General features: G+C 44.8%; 2 protein-coding genes across 4 annotated transcripts in view; both read left to right on the forward strand.

Moving 5' to 3' along the window:
- The window catches only part of CFAP251 (cilia and flagella associated protein 251), a 67,063-nt gene that overhangs the window by 23,161 nt on the left and 18,343 nt on the right, over positions 1 to 25,559 (forward strand). For 2 of the 3 annotated variants that reach the window (XM_061169406.1, XM_061169407.1), the window contains exons 8-17: positions 2,457 to 2,534; positions 3,820 to 3,870; positions 6,393 to 6,607; positions 9,350 to 9,544; positions 10,269 to 10,519; positions 10,855 to 11,006; positions 12,072 to 12,245; positions 13,273 to 13,457; positions 20,709 to 20,823; positions 21,452 to 21,615. In XM_061169406.1, the coding sequence (XP_061025389.1) occupies positions 2,457 to 2,534; positions 3,820 to 3,870; positions 6,393 to 6,607; positions 9,350 to 9,544; positions 10,269 to 10,519; positions 10,855 to 11,006; positions 12,072 to 12,245; positions 13,273 to 13,457; positions 20,709 to 20,823; positions 21,452 to 21,615 (1,580 nt within the window). Of the gene's footprint in view, positions 1 to 2,456; positions 2,535 to 3,819; positions 3,871 to 6,392; positions 6,608 to 9,349; positions 9,545 to 10,268; positions 10,520 to 10,854; positions 11,007 to 12,071; positions 12,246 to 13,272; positions 13,458 to 20,708; positions 20,824 to 21,451; positions 21,616 to 22,652; positions 23,042 to 25,559 lie in introns of those variants that run through there. The other variant, XM_061169408.1, reaches the window with a different exon arrangement.
- LOC133075405 (large ribosomal subunit protein eL8) lies at positions 533 to 1,405 on the forward strand. The gene has a single exon (XM_061169638.1). It carries the CDS (start codon positions 549 to 551, stop codon positions 1,347 to 1,349), a length of 801 nt encoding a protein of 266 aa, XP_061025621.1. The 5' UTR covers positions 533 to 548; the 3' UTR covers positions 1,350 to 1,405.

Raw genomic sequence — 25,559 nt, forward strand, 5'->3', positions numbered from 1 at the left:
AATTGATCATCTGGCATTGGCATTGGTAGTTTACATTCTTGAAATGAGGCAGCAATCAGCAGGCAAGGAATAAGAGATGGGGTGGGAGAAGCAGGAATGGAACTTAAAAAGCATTTCTCGGAAAGCAAATACCATATGCTAACACATATATATGGAATTTAAAAAAATGGTTCTGATGAACCTAGGGGCAGGACAGGAATAAAGACGCAGATGTAGAGAATGGGCTTGAGGACATGGGGAGTGGGAAGGGTAAGCTGGGACGAAGTGAGAGAGTGGCATGGACATATATACACTACCAAATGTAAAATAGATAGCTAGTGGGAAGCAGCTGCATAGCACAGGGAGATCAGCTCGGTGCTTTGTGACCACCTAGAGGGGTGGGATAGGGAGGGTGGGAGGGAGACGCAAGAGGGAGAGGATATGGGGATATATGTATGCATATCGTTGATTCACTTTGTTATACAGCAGAAACTAACAAACATTGTAAAGCAATTATACTCCAATAAAGATAAAAAAAAATCGAAGACTTTCTCCGCCAACCGTTCAAGATGCCGAAGGGAAAGAAGGCCAAGGGCAAGAAGGTGGCCCCGGCCCCTGCTGTGGTGAAGAAGCAGGAGGCCAAGAAGGTGGTCAACCCCTTGTTCGAGAAAAGGCCCAAGAATTTTGGCATTGGACAGGACATCCAGCCCAAAAGGGACCTCACCCGCTTTGTCAAATGGCCCCGCTACATCCGCCTGCAGCGGCAAAGGGCTATTCTCTATAAGCGGCTGAAAGTGCCGCCCGCGATTAACCAGTTCACCCAGGCCTTGGACCGCCAAACAGCTACTCAACTGCTTAAGCTGGCCCACAAGTACAGACCAGAGACAAAGCAAGAGAAGAAGCAGAGGTTGCTGGCCCGAGCTGAGAAGAAGGCTGCAGGCAAAGGGGATGTCCCCACCAAGAGGCCACCTGTCCTCCGAGCAGGGGTTAATACCGTCACCACCTTGGTGGAGAACAAGAAGGCTCAGCTGGTGGTAATCGCACATGACGTGGATCCCATCGAGCTGGTGGTCTTCCTGCCTGCCCTGTGCCAGAAGATGGGTGTTCCCTACTGCATCATCAAGGGCAAGGCCAGGCTGGGGCGTCTGGTCCACAGGAAGACCTGCACCACCGTGGCCTTCACACAAGTCAACTCGGAAGACAAAGGTGCTCTGGCTAAGCTGCTGGAAGCCATCAGGACCAATTACAACGACAGATATGATGAGATCCGCCGTCACTGGGGAGGCAACGTCCTGGGTCCCAAATCAGTGGCTCGCATCGCCAAGCTGGAAAAGGCAAAGGCCAAAGAACTGGCCACCAAACTGGGCTAAGTGTACACTATTGATTTTTCTGTACATAAAAATAATAATAATAAAAAAAACCTTCAGCCAGTAAAAAAAAAAAAAAAAAAAAAAAATCAAAGAAAAAAAAAAAGTATTTCTTAGGACTTACCTGGCAGTCCAGTGGTTAAGACTTCACCTTCCAATGCAGGGGGTGCGGGTTTGATCCCTGGTTGGGGAGCTAAGATCCCTCATGCCTCAGCGCCAAAAAACCAGAACGTAAAACAGAAGCAATATTGTAAGAAATTCAATTAAGACTTTAAAAATGGTCCACATCCAAAAAAATCTTTGAAAAACAAACAAAAAAAGCATTTCTCCAACCCGTCTCTCATCCGTCTCCTGCAGCCCTCCATGTCAGGCTGCAGCCGCCCGCCTCCCATGCGTATATCATTTCAAGACTTACGCCTTGTCTCCCCAGGGATTTCTCACTTGTTGTTACTTAGTTTCTGCATTTCAGGTTTCCTTCACTTCTATAGTGTCTGCAGGGTTGATTTTTGGGGAGGGAGCCAGGCAACCCATGCTACACACCATCTTGGCAGGAATCAGAACCCCCTTCCAATATTTTGCATTGATTCCAAGTTACCTTGTGGGCCTGTTAAATTTAGAAATGAATACACAGCAGTCTTTGTCCAAAAGGACACAGAATAAAGGTTATTGGTGAATACTAGTTTACTTTTGCTTGCTCCAATTTATAGATGATGAATTATAATAAATAAGACTAAATAAGAAAGGAAACACGTTTGAGACCATTAATTTTAACACTCAGTAAATTATATTCCTATTGCTTACAAAATGCCATGTCTGTTTTTTTTTCTTGTTTTTTTGTTTTGTTTGTTTGTTTTTGTTATTTTGGCCATGCCACAAGGCATGTGGGATATTAGTTCCCTGACCAAGGACCGAACCCATGCTCCCTGCAGTGGAAGCGTGGAGTCTTAACCAGTGGACCACCAGGGAAATCCCCCATGTCTTTTCTGTTTTATATTCCTACTCAGTTATTTATTTTAATTAAAAATATTATTTAACTTTAACATTCAGCTTAACCAGAGAGAAACAGAAAATGTATTATAATGTAGCATATTTTCATACTTTATATTTCAGAGCTACCTTACTTTTAATCCAACAAATAATAAAGAATTGGTGAGCAATAGTAAAACACGAGCAATATATTATATGTGGGTAAGTAGAAATATTTTCATTTGTTTTAAATGTATAAACAAGTATGTGTTTATTCTTTGAGTACAGATCTTTTGGTAATGTAACAATATAGTATCTACTTAGAAAGCAATAAACATATATTAAAATGTTTTGATTTAATTATAGCATTTATTTTAGTCCCATTGGAAATTAGCATATTAAATCAGAAGCAGATAATTTAAATTTCATTTAATTTTTTAAAGTAATGTGGCAAATATTTATTTGAATATATTTAAGGTCTAAAATATATTCAAGATCAAGGGTTTTTCAAGATCTTGGACTTTATTCCCTTTCAAAAAGGAATTAGCAAACAGATTGGTCATATGTATACTGACACAGGGCAAAATCATGAGATTAAAAAAAACATCAAAAGTTAAACATAAAATTACCATATGACCCACCAATTTCTAGGTTTTCAAAGAATTGAAAACAGGCGTTCAAACAAATACTTATGCACAAATGTTCATAGCAGCAGCATTATTCACAATAATCAAAAGGTAGAAATAAATCAAATGCCCATCAACTAATGAATGGATAAACCAAATGTGGTCTATCCATATATGGAATATTATTGAGCCATTAAAAGCAATGAAGTACAGACGCCTGCCACACCGTGGATGAACCTTTAGAACATTATGCTGAACGAAGGAAGCCAGACACAAAAAGCCACATACTCTATGATTCCATTGATATGAACTGTCCAGAATAGGTAAATTCATAGAGACAGAAATCAGAATGGTGGATGTCAGGGGCTGGGGGAGATGGGAGGTGACTGCTTAATGGATAGAGGGCTTCCTTTTGGGGTGACGAAAGTGTCCTGGAACTAGAGGGAATGATGGTTGCACAGTATTTTTAATGTACTAAATGGCACTAAATTTTATACTTTAAAATGGTTAATGGTTAATTTTATATTAAGTGAATTTTCCTCAATAAAAAAATGCTAAACAAAAACACATTGAATTGCTGATTTTCAGTGATATTCATTCCTTTAGGTATTAATTATAGCTTCAAAGCCTTATAAATGTAGAATTCAGATTTGCATTAACTACCACTTAGTCACAATCATTTGTGGCATTTTTTATGTATTTACTTTTCTTTCAGAATGTTTCTAGATGTCCCTAGAGACAGCAGGTTTTCCTACCTGTAGAAATTGCAAAGCTCTGACCCTGTTCAGATGCATTTGTTTTGATTTTTGCGGTTATGTAGCTCTTCTTTTGGAAACCAAGTCTTTTTTTAGTAGTGATTTTTTTTTTTCTGTGCTTATCAGTATGAAGAGGGAGATATACTTGTTCACAGTGCCCCACTTTTAACAGAAAAAGTGAGTATGCCTGTTGTGCTTTTTTTTACCTCTGACTTTGTGGAGAATAAATATGTGTGTGTCAGCTTAGTCATTTTGGGCTACTCTTTGTATGTCTTTATATTGCAAAATAATTTGAAATTTTTACTTAGGTCCTTTACCATACTGAATGGCCAGTTAAAAATAATGGAAGGATTGTTCAAAATAATATGGAATAAAAATAAATGGCAGGGACTTCCCTGGTGGTCCAGTGGCTAAGACTCCGCACTCCCAATTCAGGGGGCCTGGGTTCGATCCCTGGTCAGGGAACTAGATCCTGCATGCCGCAACTGAGTTCGCATGCCGCAATTGAAGATCCTACACGCGGCAGCAAAGGTCCCTCGGGCCTCAACTAAGAACCAGCGCAGCCAAATAAATATTTAAATAAATAAATAAATAAATAAATAAATGGCAAAGAAAGTTTACTACCATGAGAAAATACCCAAGAAAGTGATGAGTTTTATAATGTATGTGTGCACATGACAAAAGATGAAAGTTAATTTGGGGTGAAATAAGTAAAGTAGTTGAACATGAGTGGATCCCTTTAAGCTGCTCAGTTTTCAGAGCAATAAAAATGATACTGGGTGCACTTCCCTGGCAGTCCAGTGGTTAAGACTCGGTGCTCCCAATGCAGGCAGCGCGGGTTCCATCCCTGGTGGGGGAACTAAGATCCTGAAAGACGCAGGGCCAAAAATAAGTCAATGGATGGATAGATAGATAGATAGATAGATAGGACCATTTTTAAAAAATGATGTTGGGTATTTAGATGTTTAAGAGCCAGTAGAAAGGTGGTGAGCCAGGTGTTGGCGGGAACGTTTTATCGTTCCTGCTTTCCTTGAGTGATTGCACCTGAGGTGGACCTCGAGCCCTGTCTCCTGCAGCAGTTTCTGCTTTTGATACTCACATAACCTGCTCTCACTGTGCACCTGACAATGATTTTTCTGCTTCCCTTCTTCACTTTTGGTTTGACCAATAAAACTTTATTTTTCAAGAGGGCATGCCAAAAGACGATGGACACAAGGCAAGATTATTCTGTCTGCAAACTTTGCTTTTCATACATCAAAGTATCAAAAAAAAAATACAGTCAGTTCTCATTATTTGCAGCAGTTATGTTCTGTAAGGTCTCTGTAGACCTGAATTAGCGGATGCTGAATCATTGCTCCTAGGAGAGATACAGGAATAGGCTCCTGCCAGCCTAGGGTCACAGTACTTTCACCGACTGACAGATACATGACCTTGTTTTATGTATGTTTCTGTTTAAAGACACCATATTTAATATATAATGTTGGTTCCTTAATGTTGGACTCACTAGATAGAACTCCTGCCTGAATGAGGCTTATCTAACACAGGTGTATTCTCCGTAAGGCACGTCACAGCCTTCTTGGGCTTAGGAGCACTAGACAGCATTTCAGTACCATATTCAGGAGCCAATTTAAATACAAAAATCACCAACAAAAAGCACCAAAAAAAATTTCGAACATCACATTAAACAGGCTAGGAAAAGGACACTTGTCTCTCGTTTGAGAGCTGAAACAAGAAGGCACAGAGTTGCCTTGTTTGACCTCAGCTGGGAATGTCACGTTTTTCACCACTCGGCACATGCACACATCTGCAAATGATTGTGAAAGTGCCACGAGGATTGATTTGGGGGTTACAAATAAATATCAGAAAGTAAGTAAATTCACAAATACCGAATCCACAAAGAATGAGGATCGGCTGCAGTTTGAAATGATAAAAATGCCTCGTGTTGAAACAGGGCTGTTCTTAGAAAGAACGTGATGTCCTTGCTTGACCAATTGTGCTTCTCCTGACCCTCTTGTGTTCAAGTCAAAGAGGTCCACCTTAGGATCTTCTCTGCCTAAGTAGAGAGTCAGGCAGCGGACTTACTGTATCATACGACAGATCGCCGAGTTTCCTTCATGTATTCACTCAGTAAACATTCACTGAGGGTTCACTCACTGTTCTGGGTTCTTTCTATACTTCATCTCTAAGACACTCTAAGAAAGATGGCCTAGTGCCTTATCCTACGTAGCACACATTTAATAAGAAGTCTTGGGGCATTTCTATGTACAGCACTTAAATTTCCACTGATGGGAAAATAATTTATGATCAAAAATAAACTGAGAGAATTGTTTTATAATATTTTACAGCTGGAGCATGCTTTGTCCACGACAGACATTAGTTTCTTTATCAGTCTCTGAAACCTCAGTCAGAGAAGTTGAACAGATATAAACGATGATTAATCACTCCTTCATTTGCTTTAAGCAAACAGTTTAATTAAGCCAGTACATAACCCTTCACTTGCTCTTAGCAAACCTTCAGAGGTTCAGAACTGCCTGGACCATGGCAATCCATGGGGGAGCGTTTTTTCAAATGATTTTTTTTTTTTACTTTATTTTTTTCCTACTATATTTAGGTAAAACATTATAAAACGTCGTGTTGATAAATGTTTTGTTTTATATTTATTCCCAAAGGTAACTCATAACCTGTCTCTTGAAATGCAGACATTCAACAAGCTCGTGGGAAAATTTAGCCAGTCAGTCTTTCATTTGAATTTAACCCAAATACTGTCAGCGACAATGGAAGGGAAGCTGGTTGTCTGGGACATTTACCGCCCACCGCCATCTGCCTCCACCTCTTCGGGCTTTCCCCACATCACACCTTGTAAACTGGTTCATTTGCAGAAGGAGGGTATCACTGTGCTTACTACAGTTGACAGGTACTTAATTAAAAAGTATTTTAAAACCCTTTTGGAGGTATACATGTATGTTGTATATGCATAGATTGTTTCTGGGGAGAGCCAGTTAACTGGGAACATTGGCTGCCTCTGAGGAAAAGAGCTGAGAGCTAGGATCAAGGATGGGGGTGGATTTACTTCTTTTTATAGTCTCATTTGTACTGATTGGTTTGCTTTTTTTAAAAAAAAATCATGGGCATGTATTCCTTCTTTTTTAAAGTAATTTAATATTTTATTTATTTTATTTTTGGCTGCGTTGGGTCTTTGCTGCTGCACGCAGGCTTTCTCTAGTTGCAGCGAGCGGGGGCTACTCTTCATTGCGGTGCACGGGCTTCTCATTGCGGTGGCTTCTCTTGTTGCAGAGCATGGGCTCTAGAGCACGCGGCCTTCAGTAGTTGTGGCACGCGGGCTTCAGTAGTTGTGGCTCGCAGGCTGTAGAGCGCAGGCTCAGTAGTTGTGGTGCACGGGCTTAGTTGCTCCGTGGCATGTGGGATCTTCCCGGACCAGGGCTCGAACCCGTGTCCCCTGCACTGGCAGGCGGATTCTTAACCACTGCGCCACCAGGGAAGTCCCAGGCATGTATTACTTTTAACAGTCCTTTTGTGTTGGTGAAACAAAAAGTAACTAATTTTTTTTTCTTCTGCCCTAATTAGACTTATTTTGCCCATAATTTAAATTTAAGAAGAGGACATAAATAGCTATATATTTCTTTCTGATTACAGAATAACATTTACCCATCATGAAAAGATGAACTACAACATAACTTTATAAAGTTCCCTAACTCTTTGATTTTGAGAGACTGCGGGAGCACATAGATGATCTAAGCCTTATGCCTTAGCCTCAGACATAAAGGGGTTCACATTGCCAGATGCATCCCTTCCTTGCCAAGTGACCTTGGACAAGGGACTTAAATGTGCTGAGCCTCCATTCTTCCATCTGTAAAGTAGGCATAACAATACTGTCCCTCCAGAGTGATTTTGTGAGGATGGCTTGTGGAACCTTAGTTCCCTGACCAGGGATTGAACCCTGGCCCTGGCAGTGAAAGCTCTGAGTCCTAACCACTGGACCGCCGGGGAATTCCCAAGCCTTGTAAAACTCTTAGCATGCCATCTGGTACAGGGGAGCTCTAGGTACAACAGCCATTATCAGTGTGCTGTAGACGATTGCCTCGTGACAAGAACCCTGCCCACATGGCTGGAGTCACTGTGCCATCTGCTTCCCAGAAGCCCATTGCTTTCTTGACCCTTTCTTTCAATACAGAGGAACAGTGAGGTCCTGGCGTGGCTTTACAAAGACAAATGCAAATCGTCATCTTCACTCACTTGATGCGAAAAGACAGTAGTAGAATTGCAGCTGATGATGCAATCAACTTTTAATTGTTGGAGGTTAGGACCCAGGGAAGACCAGGCCTGGGTTTCCTTTTCTCCATGTTAAATAAAACCCAGCCAGGACCCCAGAGCCCTTGCAGGAAAAGGTCTCAGAAAACACTTGGCTTGTTTTGCCGTTTCTGTCCAGCAGAGGGCTGTGAATGACATTCTAGCCAATTACTCGGCCCACCTGCCTTGCTTATTAATCAGAAACCTCATTTAATCACTTTGCGTATATAAGAGAAAATTCATCCCACACCTCCCCCCGCCCCCCGTGATTAGAATTATGTCAGAGGCTTTAGAAAAAACAAGCCCATTTGGGATGGCTCTGAGGACTGGAAATAAAAGCTGTTTTGTCACGCAGCACTGCCTTTGGCTGTGGTGACTGGACAGGGTTTTACGATCGATCGCTCTCACAGCAGTGTCTTCCTGTATCCTGTTGCCAGCCTGCGTGATTTCAGAGGGATGGTTGATGGACTCTGTGGTCATCTGTAGTCTTACGGCAGAGGGTGTAAATCACTGCCCAGTGCCATGGCATGGGGCTGATCTTGGGCGGCAGGGAAGAGGAGAGCAGAGAGCATGGACTTTGCATAAGATACACCTGGATCCCGGCATAGTCTAGCCACGTGGCCCTGATAGGGTTGCCAGGTTTATGTACGTCCCAAATGTTGCATGGGGCAACTGCGTTTGGGACCGTGCAATATATGGGACATACTTATTCTAAAAATTTACTCATTGTTCATCTGAAATTCAAATTTAACTGGGTATCCTGCATTTTTATTTGCTAAATCTGGCAATCCGAGGCCTTGAGCCTTAGTTTCCTAGATGTGAACTGGGATGACAGTAAAATCAGCCACATAGGGCAATATTTTTTTTAAAAATAAATTTATTTATTTATTTGTTTTTACTTTTGGCTGTGTTGGGTCTTCACTGCTGCGTGCGGGCTTTCTCTAGCTGCGGCGAGTGGGGGCTACTCTTCATTGTGGTGCGCAGACCTCTCACTGCAGTGGCTTCTCTTGTTGTGGAGCACAGGCTCCAGGCACGCGGGCTTCAGTAGTTGTGGCTCGCGGACTCAGTAGTTGTGGCTTGCGGCCTCTCTAGAGCGCAGGCTCAGTAGTTGTGGCACATGGGCCTAGTTTCTCAGCGGCATGTGGGATCTTCCCGGACCAGGGCTTGAACCCGTGTCCCCTGCATTGGCAGGCGGATTCTTAACCACTGCACCACCAGGGAAGCCCAGGGCAGTACTAAGTGAAAGTTTTTACAATGCCCGGAGTCCAGGGGCTGACATATAATTAGGTGTTCAATAGATGGTACTCATTACCATTATTTAACAAACCGATGTTATTCTCCATTTCAGCTATATTGTCACAGGTGACATTCGGGGTAACATCAAGTTCTACGATCACACCCTGTCCATTGTGAACTGGTACAGCCACTTCAAACTGAGCTCCATAAGAAGCCTGTCCTTCTCAAAGACCCCGGCAACTCCTCCGACCGAAAATACAAACTATCCTCCAGACTGCACTTTAAAAGGTGACCTTTTTATTGTAAGGTGAGTTGTTAATGAATCTCATCATTTGCATGGTCAAAAAGTGATGTCTTCTTTTAGTTTGTGTACAGTGGGATCTTCTTCCTGTTCCTGGGATGTGAACTCGAGGGAGCTGGCCTCCCTAGTCAGTCCTTTACCTGGCGTGCAGATGGATCTCCTTGGCTGATTACAATCACTATTTAATCAATTTTTTACGTGAAACTTCATTCTCCTGTTAAGAACGTCTAGTGATGGGAAGCTGGAAAGAGCTCTAATCTCTGTTGCCTCTGGAGTCCTTCGCTGTAGGTTGGTCTCCTTTCTCGAAGCTGAGTTTGTCCTAGCACTACAGTTAAAGGGATTTGATAGTTAATAGCCATAACATTTCAAGACAGAATTATCTGTGAGTCTGCTTAATTACCCTTGTGGTATTTGCAGGCACATCTGTATGTGTGCACCAAACTCCATATTTGCATACACAAATGAATATTTGCATGTGCAGATTAGCTAATTGTACAACTGACTGTCCATCTGCATACTTAATGACTCAATTTACATGTAGAAATGTGGGCTTTTTCACTTGCAAATGGAGGCTGTTGGGTATTGGTGGTATATTTTTGGAGATGTTGGGTTAATAATGTCACTAAATTACAGACGACAGAGGCGTTTCATGTGCAATTAGAAGCAGAATAGCTGGCGTGCCCCATTCCCTGCAAACACTGATGCTGTTGGGTCTGTCCTTGGCAAACAGGAATTTTATCATTGGAACGTCGGATGCGTCAGTGTACCACTTAACAGCAGATGGGACCAAACTTGAGAAGTTATTTGTAGAGCCCAAGGATGCCATTTGTGCCATCTCCTGCCACCCGTACCAACCCCTCATTGCCATCGGGAGTTTCTGTGGGATGATCAAAGTGTGGGATTATGAACAGAAAAAATACCTCTTCAGCAGGATCTTTGAGAAGAGGCTTGGAGTCCAGAGTCTGACCTACAACCCCGAAGGTATTTTCATTTTGTCAGCCTGTCTAAGGTTCTAAACTGAAAACAGACCCAAATGGCTAATCCCTTGGCTGTCACAGCTCCAGGAAGGTTACCTTGACCCTCTCCCCGCACCAGGCCAGATGGGACGCCTCCTCCCCCCGGACCCTGCAGAGCTCTGTACCGCCTGGTCTCATCCCGCGATGCCATGCTTTCCAGTTTACTTCTCCTTCTCAGGACCTTGTCTGTCGTGTTCGCTGCTGTCTCCTCGGCACCTAGAACAAGGCCTGGCGTGGAGTCGATGTTTCTTGAGTGAATGAAGTCCTTTTCGATCATTGTTCTCTGGCTTGTGATTTCAGGAGCTCTCCTCGGAGCTGGCTTCACAGAAGGGACCGTTTACATTCTTGATGCAATGTCCTTAGAAAGTGAAATCCCAGAGCCTTTCAAATATTCCAGAACCAGTGTGACTCACGTCAGCTTCTCCCACGACTCCCAGTATATGGCGACCGCTGTGAGTATTTTCACTGAGTGCCCTCCAGGGGCTCAGCAACCTTATTTAAAGCCACAAGGGGGAGGGGCTGGGAGGTGGGGGGGCTGGGGAGTAGCTTCTAGAGGGTACAGGTTTCTTTTGGGGGTGATGAAAGTGTTCTAAAACTGTGATGATGGATGCACAACTCTGTGAATATACTAAAGCCCATTGAACTGTACACTTCCAGTGGGTGAACTGTGTGGGAGGTGAATTATATCTCAATAAAGCTGTTATAAAAGGAGAAAGGGGTGGGGGAAGTGGGGGGACTTCTGCCTGAAAACAAGACCAGGGCCTCAGAACTTCCAGACTTGGATTCTGCTACTCTGACAGCTCGTTTTGGTTTGTTAGTTTTTCGGAACCCTTTCTCTGCATCCAGGGTTTTATCTCTCCCTTTGATTTTTGACGAGATGACATTCTCATTTAAGCGGAGTCTTCCACCGAGCATTTCGGATTCTGGTCCTTCCCTCTGTGAACAGGGCTCTTAATCTCAGTAAAGATTCTTCTGGGACCCCCCAACCTCTCCCTTCATGCCAGTTCTCTTGGGGGATGGGGTGGGGTGCGGGGAAGCAGCCGGCTTCACTTGAACCTCCGTCCCTTACACGCTTCCTAGCAGCACACTGACTCAGGCGCCCCAGGTCCCTTCAGGCTGCTCCCGCCCACTCCCCGACCCCTGTCACTCTCAGCCATCATGTATATATTTTTTAACCGTACCTTTTAAAATTTTGTGTAGCTGGATAAAGAGAAGGGAGGACAAAGGCAGAAGGAGTCAGGGTTTCAGTTTCCAACAGAGAATGAGGTGGGGACCAGCAAGGAGAGTAAGACCATAGTTTCAGACAAATACCATCTCTCCCTGCCCCCACCTACCTACTTTGAACCTTGATTTTCTCATCTGCAAAATGGGCATTATTTTACTACTTGCTCCAACAGACTAAGGTTTTCTTTTTGCATAAAATTTCTAAAAGCAAAGTTAGTATGAAAAACATAGTGATGATTCTTAAGTTACAAAATCTAAAAAGGAGCAACTTCTGCTCTTTTGCTCATACTCAGGATGTAAGTTTCACCGTGGCCGTTTACGTGGTGAGAGTCAAAAATGGACGAAGGGTCTGGGAGTATTTGGCAAGACTTCGTTCTCATCGCAAGAGCATTCGAAGTGTCCTGTTCGGGGTTCATCTGGACAGCAATGAGCCGAGACTGCTGAGCCTCGGGAGAGACAGACTCTTGGTGAGCTGTTTCATTTTCCTTTGCCTGGTCACCAGGGACATGTCTCGTTCTCGTTACCTCCCTGGCGTCTGGCACAGAACCAGACCCACAGTACGTGTGCGTGTGTTTGTTTGAGAAAATGAATGTACGACAAAGCAGCAAAAACCTTTCCGAGTTGGCGCTTGGCCTTCACACGGCTCTGACACCACACAGGGACTCGTGTCCTGAGTGAGGAGGCTCCTGGGAAGTGGCATGTTGACGGCGGGGGGGGGGGGTGCTCCCCACAGCACGGACAGCTCAGCCACCCTCGCCTCTCAGTGTGCGTCTGGAAGCCAACACTTACACTTTCTGTGTGTCTAGGGGACAGGGCCAGGCTTTTACCTCAATGTGACAACTCAGAGAATATCAGAGGGAAAGGTAGAGACAGTGGCAAATGCAATATTACATGATCGAGCCAAAAGGATTCAAAATCAATCGATCTATCTGTGCATCCATCTTAACTTCCTTCCTTCCCTCCCCCCCTTACTTCCTTTATTCTATCCATCCTTCCTTCTGTCCATCCATGCTGGTCTGGCCACCAAAGCCTACATATGTGTGAAATTCACCAGGCTGCTAATTTATGACTGTCAAGTGCTGAGATTTAGATATGAATTAGTTCCTACCCTCAAAAAGTTCCCAAGATAATGGTAAGTGAAGCAGTACAACATAACTGTAAGAGTTCAGGTTTTGGAGTTAGTTGGACCTAGATTTGAATTCTCACCCTCCCACTTCTTAGCTGTGTGACCTTGGGAAAACCACTGAACCTCTCTGAACATCTGTTTTCTCATCTGCAAAATGGGCACAACAGTACTGCTTTGCTGGGGAGTCGTGAGTACTAAATGGCATCATCTTGCTCATAATGGATACTCCGTATTGGTAGCTTATTAGGTGTAGAAGTTTAGGCAAGTCTCCTCCTAGAAGACCTGATGCTGTCTCTCCCCAGAAAAGGACTGTTGACTGACTTCATTCACCTCAGTCCTCATGTGTGTTCATCTGGGCTTCTCTGTAGATCGAGTATAATCTACTCAAGAGCTACAAAGACCACCTGGAAGTCCTGGACATTCACCGAACCGACCAGGGCAACTACCCCACCTGTATGGTCTGGTACCCGCCACTTACCAAAGAGCTCTTCCTGCTCATTTGCAACAGTGGCTACAAAGTGAAGCTTTTTAATTCAACCACAAAAATGTGCAGGTAAGCACGGGAGCTTCCCGCTAATGGCACGTAAATCAGTTTCTCAGCGCCCGGCTTATTTCAAGTCCCACCTTAAGGACCTGCGAGCAGCTTGGCTGACATCACAACCCTCCTCACTTTGCAGAGGAGGAAACTGAGGCACAGATAAGGGAGGTCGTTCTCACCAAAGGTCACATGGTTAGGAAGTGCCAGAGTCAGGATTCAAACCCAGAGCCCTTGTTTCTGAGCCCAGCACTGCACGGGGATAAGGTACCCAGAGCTCAGTGCCTGAGGCTCAGGGAAGGAACTGGACCCCGAGGCCCCAGAGAAGTTGCTGATGTGTGATAAAATCTTCTGTTCTTCCCTCATGGATAAAAACAGATAGTTTCAGAATGGACTTGAGGACATGGGGAGGGGGAAGGGTAAGCTGGGACGAAGTGAGAAAGTGGCACGGACATATATACACTACCAAATGTAAAATAGATAGCTAGTGGGAAGCAGCCACATAGCACAGGGAGATCAGCTTGGTGTTTTGCGACCACCTAGAGGGGTGGGGTAGGGAGGGTGGGAGGGAGACGCAAGAGGGAGGAGATATAGGGTATATGTATATGTATAGCTGATTCACTTTGTTATAAAGCAGAAACTAACACACCATTGTAAAGCAATTATACTCCAATAAAGATGTTAAGAAAAAGACAACAGATAGTTTCACCTGAATACTACCAGTTGTTTAATTTTTCTTATTCTTCGTTCTTAAAGGAGTTTTAAGTTCAACTGATAGCATTCTTTGTTCTCTCAGTAACTATTTACTGGGCCCCTACCTGAGCCAGGTGCTGTTCTAGGTGCTGAAGATGGAGATGAAAACAAAACAATGTTTCTGTCACCACGAAATTTGCATTTTATTGGGGAAGTAGAGTTCATGTTAGAAGCTGGACTGGAGACCCATGTTTGAGGTCAGCACACCTGGTGGTTTAAAGCCATGAGATGAGAGAAGATTCCAGAGGGGAAGGGTAGATGGAGAAGCGGTCAAAGGACCAAGCCTGGGGCATCCAAAGCTTAGCATCTTAGAGCAGTGGTTCCTCCATCCCGAAGTAGGTCTGCGTCTGTGGCTGGCCTCTTGTGCTGCTAGGCCTGTGGGTCCAGGCTTTGCCTCTCGTGATCAGCACTGATTATGGTGCACGATCCCTGTGTCGGGGCCCTGCATTTGTCATCCCGTTTCATCTGCAATAACCCTGCAAAGGATTGTGCCACTGGGGTTCAGAGAGGTGATAAAACTTGCCCCAGGTCAAGCAGCTGGTCAGGGCAGGACTTGACCCTTGAACCAAGCTGTGACTTTGTCCTCTCCTTGGCATCACTGGGCCCTGTTGCAGCCCTGGCTTTGGAATCCTAGCTAGTCAGCCCTGGCAGGCAGCCTCTTTCTGCCTGTGGTTTGGCTGCCTCGTGGGTATGGCCGGGAAGAGCAGAGTCAGGAGAAACTGGAGGTGAGAATGCTTTAGTGACCCCACCCAGGAGGAGGAAGTCGGAAAACACCAACAGCAGCTGGCCCCATGCTTGAGGAAGACCTTTTTTTGGAAATGTATTTCAGATAAGATAGGTCCTTAAAAGGCCAGGATCACCCAGGATCTTTTTTTTTTTTTTCCCCAATAACCCTTTTTAGAAGGGTCCAAGGAAAAATGACTGAAAAATGCCGTTTCATGTGGCAGGGACAGGAGAGAAATCCAGCACAATTTTTTTTAAACTATTAAAACACTGGGAAGGAGACATTTGAAAGAAATATGTAAAAAGGAGTTTTAGGAAGATTTCAGAATCTTTGTACATCATCTTTAATGGACACAAACTTTTTGGACAAAGAATATCCCATAGATGTGCCCAGTCCTGAGAACCTCTGAGTTGGCTGAGCAGGTGGCTGGGGGATGCGGGATGGAGCGGCCCAGGCTTGGAGTTGCCGCTAACAGTTAGTAACAGACACAGAGCCAAGCGGTTAGGAGCTTCTGCCATTGAAGATCAATGGGAAATTAGCATAAAGCAAATTTCTTTTTTTTTTTTTTAAATGTTTCCATTCATTGCATTTTTTGTCGCTATTATTTTTTTCTTCCAGTTTTATTGAGATATAATTGACATACAGCACTATATAAGTTGAAGGTATATAGCGTAATGATTTGACTTACATACGTCGTGAAGTGATATCACAGTATGTTTAGTGAACATCCCTCAGCTCCTATAGGTACAAAATTAAAGAAATAGAAAAACTTTTTTTTTTGTATAACTTTTTATAACAGTTCTTTTTTTAAAAATTTATTATTTATTTATCTTATTTTTTGGCTGCGTCGGGTCTTAGTTGCGGCACGTGGGCTCCTCTCTAGTTCTGGTGCGTGGGCTTAGTTGCCCCGCGCAGCATGTGGGATGTTAGTTCCCCGACCAGGGCTCGAATCCCTTGCCTTGCAAGACGGGTTCTCAACCACTGGACCACCAGGGAGGTCCCTAGAAAAACATTTTTTTCTGTGAGATGAGAATTCTTAGGATTTACTCTCTTAACAGTTTTCATGTGTGACACACAGCAGGGTTCACTCTATTTACCATGTGGTACATCACATCCCTAGGACTTATTTATCCTGTAACTGGAAGTTTGTGCCTTTTGCCTGCCTTCATCTGGTTCCCCCTTCCCCCAACCCCTCCCTTCTGGTAACCACAAATCTGATCTCTTTTTCTATGAGTTTCTTTGTTTCTGAAGTATAATTGACCTATGACACTATATTAGTTCTTGTTACACAACATAGTGATTCTATACATTTATACATACTTCCATTCATTTCAACATGATCACTACAATATGTCACTGTACAAAGATATTACATAGTTATTGACTATATTCTCCACGCTGTACATTTCATACCTGTGACTCATTTATTTTGTAACTGAAAGCTTGTACCGCTTCATCTCCCTCACCTATTTCTTTCCTCCCCCCATCCCTCCTCCCCTCAGGCAACCACCAGTTTGTTCTCTGTATCTGTAATTCTGTTTCTATTTTGTTACATTTGTTCATTTGTTTTGTTTTTTAGTTTCCACATATAAGTGAAATCATACAGTATTTGTCTTTCTCTGTCTGACTTATTTCACTTAGCATAATACCCTCTAGGTCCATCCATGTTGTCACAAATGACAAGATTTTTATTCCATTGTGTATCTTCTTTATCCATTCATCTTTTGATGGACATGTAGGTTGCTTCCATATCTTAGCTATTGTAAGTAAAGCTGCAATGAACATAGGGATGTGTATATCTTTTCGAATTAGTGCTTTCATTTAGAGCCATGAAGTTAGGAGTTTCTGCCATTGAAGATCAATTGGAAATTAGTGTAAAGCATCTTTCTTAAAATATAGTTTATTGAAGTGAAATTCACATAACATAAAACCAACCATTTTAAAGTGAACAAATCACTGGTATTTAGTCCATTCACAGTGTTGAGCAACTACCACCTCTATCTAGTTAAAACATTCTCATCGTTCCAAAGTAAAAATACCTTGCATAAAGCATCTTTTAAGTTGTAGGAATAATAAAGCCCTGTAACTACAACTTAATTGGGAAGGAATTGCCTTTTGATGATAAATCCAAAATAATTAAAAAATGCATTTAAAAGCATTTGGAAGAACGTGAAGAGGCAGTTCACAGACAAAGGCCAATAAAACCTATGAGCAGATGCTCACCAGTACATCAAAGATGCAAATGAAAACAAGACATCATTTTTCACAAATCAGATTAGCAAAGATAAAAATGATGGATAGCGCCCGCCGTTGGCAAGGGTGTAAGGGAACCAACCGGCTGTTGGCGGGCGGGGGTGGGAGGTGTGGGGACAGCAGTTTGTTACCCTCTATTAAATTATAGCCTGTCTTCTGACTTCTAGGAATGTAGCCCACAGAAGTACTCACACAGGATGCCAAGACATAAGTAAAAGGATGTCTTGTTTGAAAATATTTTTAAAAATGGAAACAATCCAAATGTCCATTAATAGGGAATTAGTTAAATGATGGCTTGTCAGTACACTGAAACATGATGCTGCTTTTAGAAAAGGAAAAAAAGAAAAAAGAGAAGATAGCTCTCTGCATAGTAACACGGAAATATCTCCAAGGCATAATATGAGATAAAGCAAATTGCCAAATATGCATGAATATATTTTCATCTAAAATTATATTTATGTAACTTATATATTTTCATCTAAAATTATAATTATATGGGCTAGAATATATATAAAAGAAATTCTCGAGTCGTATATACCAAACTATTACCCATGATTATCTTGGGATAAAGGGTGCAGCCATGTAGAGTTATGGGTAGATTTTCTACTCTATGTCTCAATATTTGAAAATTTTCACAATGAATATGTAAAATGTTTTCAATCAGAAGAAAAAGATATTAATTTTATGAAATTGTTAGAAATTTTGGCAGTACTAGGCAGCATTTATATAGCTCCTACTATGTGCCAGGAACTGTTCTGAGTGCTTTATATATATTAACTTATTTAGTGCTCACTACAGTCTTATGGGGTAAATACTGTCATTATCCCTATTTTACCAGTGAGGAACCTGAGGCCCAGAGGGGTTGACTAGCTTGACTTTTTTTTCTTTTGCTTATTTATAATTTAAATTAAGGTATAATTCATATACCATAACATTGACCATTTTCAATGGCTTTTTACTATATTCACAAAGTTGTATAACCATCATCACTATTTAATTCAAGAACATTTTCATTACCCCCCGAAAGATATCCCACACCCAATAGCAGTCACTCCCCATTCACGTGCTTTCCCCCCTGATCCCCCACTGCTCCACCCCTGGCAACACCAGTCTACTTTCTGTCTGTATGGATTTGTCTGTTCTGGACATTTCATGTAAATGGAATCATATAATATGTGACTTTTGGTGTCTTGCTTCTTAGCATCATGTTTTCAAGGTTCATCCATGGTGTAGCCTGTGTCAGTTCTTCATTCCTTTTAATGGCTGAATAGTATTCCATTGTATCCACAGACCACATTTTGTCTGTTCATCCATCAGTTGTCAGTTGGGTTGTCTCTACTTTTTGGCTATTATGAACATTTGTGTATCAGTTTCTGTGTAGACATCTGTTTCATTTCTCTTGGATGTAGACCTAGAGGTAGAATTGCTGGATCATATGGTAACTATATTTAACCGTTTGAGGAACCGCCAGACTGTTTTCCAAAGTAGCTGCACCACTTTACATTCCTGCCAGCAATATATGAAGGTTCCAGTTTCTCCACAACTTGCCCCTAATTTTTAAGGGTCAGAGCTGGGATTCAAACCAGAGTCTGTTCTCTTAACCATCCTCTTCCCTGCCTCTACCCACTCAATGATATTTGAGGAAAGTCCTTAAACATTTCTACTCAAATGACTAGATAAGGGTGACTTACAATTAGCAGATGCATTGTCTACCAGCTGGTCATTTTAGTGTGTTTAACATTTCACCTAATTCTCTGTGCACGTAAACCTGATCCTGGATCATCCAGCCTGATACTCTCCTGCATCCTGCAGCCCAGTGGTCATGGTCAAGTCTGCCTTCAGAGCTCGCCCCTGCTCACCTCTTCGGTTTTACCTCCCTCCACCACCAGCCTTCTTTCTGCTTTACTGTTTCTGCAGTTTTCAAGCAATAGTCCACGTCCCATACCTTTGACCTCCTGTGCCCACTGCCTGTTTTTCCGTTACCTCCATATTTTCTCTGCCTTTCCAATTCACCTTCCCAAACTCAGCTCAGATGTCTCCTGATAGATGTCCCATCACTCCTTCCTCAGCGCAGGCTCTGTGCCAGGAATTTGCCTGTCACCTCACTTCTCCCCTCATGGTGCTTCCATGTCTGTTGTTCCTGCAGGGCTGTGAGGTTAGCAACCAAATCTCACTCATTTCTGAGTCCCAACCCCCTGTCACGGTGCCTGGCACAGAGAGGTGCTCAAGAAAGACATACAAGGAGCATCTCCTGTTCCCACCAGACACGGGCTGGGTGCAGGGGACACAGGGAGAAAACACATCCAAACGATGAGGGGCTTAAAATATAATAAGATGAAATAGCTACCGTCCTTACCCTGGGGCAGACCCAAGTTTTGTGGGGTGTGAAGTGTATTTGGCTTTGTGGGTCCTCTTTTTTAAAAAAAGATATATAATTAAGAATAAAAAGTGGGGACTTCCCTGGTGGCGCAGTGGTTAAGAATCCACCTGCCAATACAGGGGACAGGAGTTTGATCCCTGGTCCGGGAAGATCCCACATGCTGCGGAGCAATTAAGCCCGTGCGCCACAACTATTTAGCCTGCACTGTAGAGCCCGCGAGCCACAACTACTGAGCCCGTGTGCCACAGCTACTGAAGCCTGCGCGCCTAGAGCCCGAGCTTCTCAACAAGAGAAGCCACCGCAATGAGAAGCCTTCGCACCGCAACGAAGAGTAGCCCCTGCTCGCGGCAACTAGAGAAAGACCACGTGCGGCAGCAAAGACTCAACACAGCCAAAAATAAATAAATAAATAAACAAACAAACAAATAAAATAAGCTACAAGGATATACTGTAAAAAAATATATATTAAAAAAAAAGATTAAAAAGTGGCTAGTGCCCCTCCCAGGCCTCAGGAGGTGTGTGTGCAAGGGAGGGGTCCTGATGCGCAGGTCTGGCCAGCTTCAGGGAAAATCCGCCTCTGGGCTTGAGGTTCTGTCCGGGAGCCTCCCCTCAGATCAGATTCCTAATTAGCGTAAGAGTGTCTGAATTCAGAAGTCGGACTGCTGTGAGGGTGCGATTCATTACAGTTTGATGCGCAGATGGATATTTGGGAGTCCGCGCGTTGCCTTTAGACCTGCTGTCAGCTGTCTGGACACCAGGCTGAGGTCTTGGCCCCGCCGTGGGGATGGGGGTGTTTCCTCGCATCCTGCTGACGTTCCTCCCTTCCTTGCAGCATTTTTCCCATCCCTTGTTCGCGTGCACGTTCTCGAGGCATAATGTTCCCTTCACTCAGCTGTCAAGGAGGAAAGTCAGAGCCGCGGCTGTGAAAAGCATCCTTCACAAGCAGATTTTCCCCAGAGTGTTCGCCGTTTGGAGCTGTTGCCCCTTATTTACGGCCGCTGTTAGCGGTTGAGGGAGAGGTTCTTACAATGGGCTTAGCTGAGCAACAAGACAGGAAATTCAGAATTTAAAATGTATAGGGCAACGTGAAAGGGAGCAAGTCATAAAACCTGCGTTGGGATTTGTGGAATTTAGAAAGCGTTCCTTTTTTCTCTTGCAGAAAGACACTCCTCGGGCCAGTTTACGGATCTCCCATTGAGCAGATACAAATCCTCCCAGTGAAAACCCCTCTGGAACTTCAGAAACGCTACATGGTGTTTATTAACAGGGACAAGGTACCAGCCCTTTGCTCTCTGCCCCGTAAGGTGACCGTGTACTTGGAGCCAGAGGCAGTCTCAGGTATTTCAAGACTCAAGAACGCCGGCTTTCACAGCCAAGCCCGCGACTCCCATCCTGCTCCACAGTGATAATGGCCATAAATGAGCGGGAATGACTCTCAGGAGAGTTACCTCATTTTCTCTGCTCCCAAAAGTACAAGACACATGGTCCACCAAAGGGTTTTTCTTTTCTGATTTCTTTACAAGGAAAAATCTTATAAAGACATACAAGTTAGTTACACTTAGTTGTATATTTGATGACTAATCTATATGGGAAGGCATAAAATCATAAGATGCCAGAATTGTCCTGGAAAAGCCTGGACATGTGACCATGAAGATAGGAGGAAAACTTCCTTTCTGTGTCCCTGGTGGAACATGCGTCTCTCTCCCAAGGGACCACCGTGCAGGGCACAGTGTGTGCGAAGCCCCAGCCATGTGAAATGCAGCTCTCACACACTGAGATGGCTGGTTCTAGACACACAGGTCCTTCCCGTAAACAGATCTGGAGGTGACAGGTGACCCTGCCAGGCCCGGCCTGGGGCCCGGTTATCTGAGTCTGAATATCTAGTTACATCTTCCTTTCTAGGTTGGACTTCAGATCTTACCAGTTGATGGCAACCCACATAAGACATCTGCTCTTATATGCCACCCCAGCGGGGCGGCTGGAATGGACGTTTCCTATGACGGCCGCTACGCCTTCACAGCAGGAGGGCAGGACCGGTCGGTGGTGCAGTGGGAAATCAATTTAAGGTACGTGATGCGGCGAGAAGCTTGGCCCCATAAGAAGGGTGCCGAGTGGAGACCCCTTCTTTTCACTCAGGAACAGCAGACAGGTATTAAACCCCTACGACATGCCAGGCACTGTGCTAGGCCTGCGGGTCCAAAGACAGCCAAGACTCAGGCGTTGCCTTTGGGGTGCTCCCTGCGACACCCGCTCGTATTAATGTGCAGACAAAAGGTTACTGTTCTGTCCCAGGGACCCATGGTATTTGCAGGTGAGGCCGTGTGATTGCACCTTGTTCACCCGGGCCCCATGAGATACTTCTCACCCTGTCGCCACCTGCAAATTCACACCAGTTAGAGAGATCTAGCCTGAATCTCCAAAGAGTGTGTTACAGAAATAGTAAGAGTATCATTTGAAATGTGTATTTTCAGTCTACTCTTCTCACCCCCCTGCCCTGAGCTGAGAACCTCTGCCTAGGGCGAGGCTGGAGAATTGCATGGTTGGGCATCAGAGAGACACGCACTTTGAGGTCAAAGAGACAAGGGTTCGAATCTGAAGCCTACTCTCTGCTAGCTGTGGGACCTAGGGCAGGTTTCTTAGCAGCTCTGATCTTTGGATTCCTTGTCTGTGAAATGGGGGTACATGGGGGTAAAAAGAGGGACTTTTACAGGATCCTTGTAAGGATCAGGTAGGCTGATACATGTAAAGCACAGAGATAAGGACTCAGTAAATTAATCATTTCCTTTTGTCTCTTCTTCCCTATAAAGGCATTTGCCTATGAGCTCAGGATCTTTGTTACTAAAAAAGGGGGCAGCCACTATGGTGATCCTCTCATCTCCCCAAATTCAGCGAGCAGCCCCAGGGCAGAGCCAGTTCCTTGCCTGACCACCTTCTCCAAGCCCCTGCCTCTCAGGTGGCCCCCTGCCTGGCAGGGTCCCATTGAGGAGCTGGGTAAAAGCAGCTCGGAGGCGCCAAGCTTCCTAAAAGAACAAACCTGCTTCATGGCTCCCAGTAAAAGCACACCCCTTACTGTCTGCCACGTGCACATCTTTCTTCTGCGCAGACATCGAAGCTTCGCGCCTTAACCTGAATAGGAGCAAGAACAGCGAGGTTAATCCGCTTTGGAACCGCGGGGGTTTCAATTTGCAGTTGCAGCTCTGACCTTCACCTCTGCCTTCACCTAAGAGGGCAGATCTTGAGAATTTAGAAGCTGGAGGTGAGCTCTCCCCTTGAAAAGAACCTCCTGATCACAGCCCCAGCATGAACTGCTTAATTCCTGGACACCTAGCCTGTTACCTGGACCGATGGGGCAAGCAACACCCTGGTGGGAGAACAGTCTTCCTTCTTTCGTTTTTGCCCTCTTCTCAATCATCTTGGGATCTGCACTAGTAGAGATTTAAAAAAAAAAAAAAAAGCAACCACTTTCCAGTAGCTTTCCTGTGCATGGCCAGAGTCCAGGCTTCTGAGAATTTCAATTTAATCTGTTTCAGGGACAAAAGATCATTATAAACTAATTAACACTTCATTGCTGCTTCTGGTGTTTTAATATGTTCAGTGCTTCACTAATGGGAAGAAATATAAAAACCCTAAACAAGTAACCAAACAAAATTCCCTACCAGATCTACTGATGGTGAGTCGTCAGGTGAAATGAAGATGATAAATCCTCTCATGTTCACATTATTTTAACCAGCGCACTCCTAGGCCCCCAAATTATCATTGCAGCATCTCAGACTTCCCCTGGGAGACCCCTTCCCTCATCTTTTCTCCTGTCTTGGCTGGCAGGCCACCCTCTTTCTCTCCTTGTCTGGCATCTGTTTTAAAATCCCCCATTTTTGTGCTCAACCTCACACCCCCCTGTAATCCTGCTGCCTTGCTCAGACAAGAGCAGAAAGACCTGGATTCAAATCCCACCTCCCCTACTACTTGCTGTATGACCTGAGGCAAGTCCCTTCCCTTCCCTGAGTCTCAGTTTCTCCGTCTGTTAAATGGGGATATTGTCACCGTGTTCAGAGCTGTTTTGAAGGTGGTGATTTCTACCATTGCTATTCCCCCTCCTCCCTCCCCCCACCCCGTCCCCTCCTCTTCCCCCTCCCCTCCCCCCCTTTTTTTGTTGTTGTTGCTAACATGAAAGCCTTTGTTTTTATTTTGGTTGATACACATTTGACAAAATATTTTAGAATAATCCATGAACAGGCACAAGGTATTTACAGTAACAACTGTGAAAAACATAAAACTGACGTATTCTTAAACAGTAATGTCTATTTATAAAATTTTTTGTTGTGAATCCGGAAGACTTTCAGTTCTGCTCATTACCCTGGTCTGAAGCCCCGACAGATGGTGTGTAAGGCCCAGGAGTAGGAGGTGCAACTCTAACACATTTGGCAAGTAAGGATCATCTGTTGGTTTGAGCTCACAGGGAAGTGAAGGGCCAGATCTTGGGGTAAGGTCCCCTTTCTCTTCCCCCTCCTCCCTCTCCTCTCCCTCCCTCCTCCCTCTCCTCTCCCTCCTCCCCCTCCCCCTTCTCCCCTAGGGAGCGTTTACTGAGCTCTTGCTATATGCTGGTTGCAGTGCTCACTGTTTCTTGGGCTTTAGCTCTTTCCCAAAAGCACTGAGTATATTTCCGGGCACACACACAGTAGGTTTTCAATAAATGTACCTCCATCTTGTGCCCCAATGACCTCTTTTTTTGTGGCAAGCATTAGAACCCAACTTAGGCAGAAAGGGGAAGTTACAAGCGGGTCCTGGGGTCTCAGGTCACCGCACCGTGGGGAGAGCAGGCCAGCCTGCCCTCAGCGTTTGCTCTCCGCTCGCCTCTGCTGTTGCTGTCACTCTCTGCAGAGCTGGATTTCGTCACTCAGCGGGAACTCGGCCACTGACAGTCCCCAGATTTCACACCAGAGAGAGGGAGTCTCTTGCCCCAGCTCTGGTGGGACAAGCCCAGCCCTGTCCCTCTGGCTCTCAGGTCAGCTGAGCTGACGGTGGCCAGGAAACAGGGGATGTGGGGTAGTCCTGACGGCTGGAGGGCTGTTCCCAGAGAATCCGGAGCTCTGTGCGCCTGTCCCCTGGGGCCTTCCTGGTGGCGACTGGCTCCTCCATGACACCTGGGCCTTTACCTGGCCCTGCTTCAGAATCAAATGGCCCATAGTGGCCTCACTGCCCACAGAGCCTGTCGGGATTGGGCCTGGGCCTGGCCTGGAGGCCACAGAGCGGGAGCCCTCTCAGCCGGACACCTGCCTCGATGCCCGCCAAGAGCGGGGTGAATATCAGAGCCAAGAGCCGGGTGAAGACTGGGCCCTACTGGAGACGGTCCTCAGGCCCACCTGGACCCCAGGCCCACCTGGAGAGTACACCAGCTCCATGGACCTCACGCAGCCTGCTTGGGTGGGGCTTGTGCGGGGCCGTGACAAGAGGACCGAGGACTGTTTTGTGGCTGACTCTTGCAGGAGAGCAGTCGGTGCACCTCAACACCCAGTTCCACAGCAATAATAGTCCTGAGCCAGGCCCTGGGCCGAGTGCTTTACATGTATTGTCTGATGTGTCCTCACAGCCATCCTGTGACGTAGGCACTGTTGGTATCCCTGTTGTACAGATCTGGAAACTAGCTCCGAGGGGTTCAGTGATCTGCCCAAGCAATGGAGTAATGTGCTGGGGCTGGGATTCACATCAACCCCACACCTCAACAAAGATTCATCACAGGAGAAAAATAAAAGGCTTCATGTCGAATCCTTTCTGTGCATTCACTTTAATTTTCACAGCAATCCCCTGAGGCAGACCCTGTAATTATTTCCATTTTACAGAATAGGAAACTGAGGCCCTGAGTGGTTAAGTCACTTGCCCATGATCACACTGCTTGCAAGTGGCAGAGCCGGGGCTCACAGGCATGTCCCTTTGACTCCAGCTCCTGTATACATAACCACTTCCCCGCCATGGTCTGCACAAAGTGTGTCTTAATAACCCTACAAAGAGGCTA

This window comes from Eubalaena glacialis, chromosome 15, assembly GCF_028564815.1.
Source record: "Eubalaena glacialis isolate mEubGla1 chromosome 15, mEubGla1.1.hap2.+ XY, whole genome shotgun sequence".
Lineage (NCBI taxonomy): Eukaryota > Metazoa > Chordata > Mammalia > Artiodactyla > Balaenidae > Eubalaena > Eubalaena glacialis.

Coding starts and splice junctions, on each gene's coding strand:
- LOC133075405 (XM_061169638.1), top strand. CDS start 549: ATGCCGAAGGGAAAGAAGGCCAAGGGCAAGAAGGTGGCCCCGGCCCCT.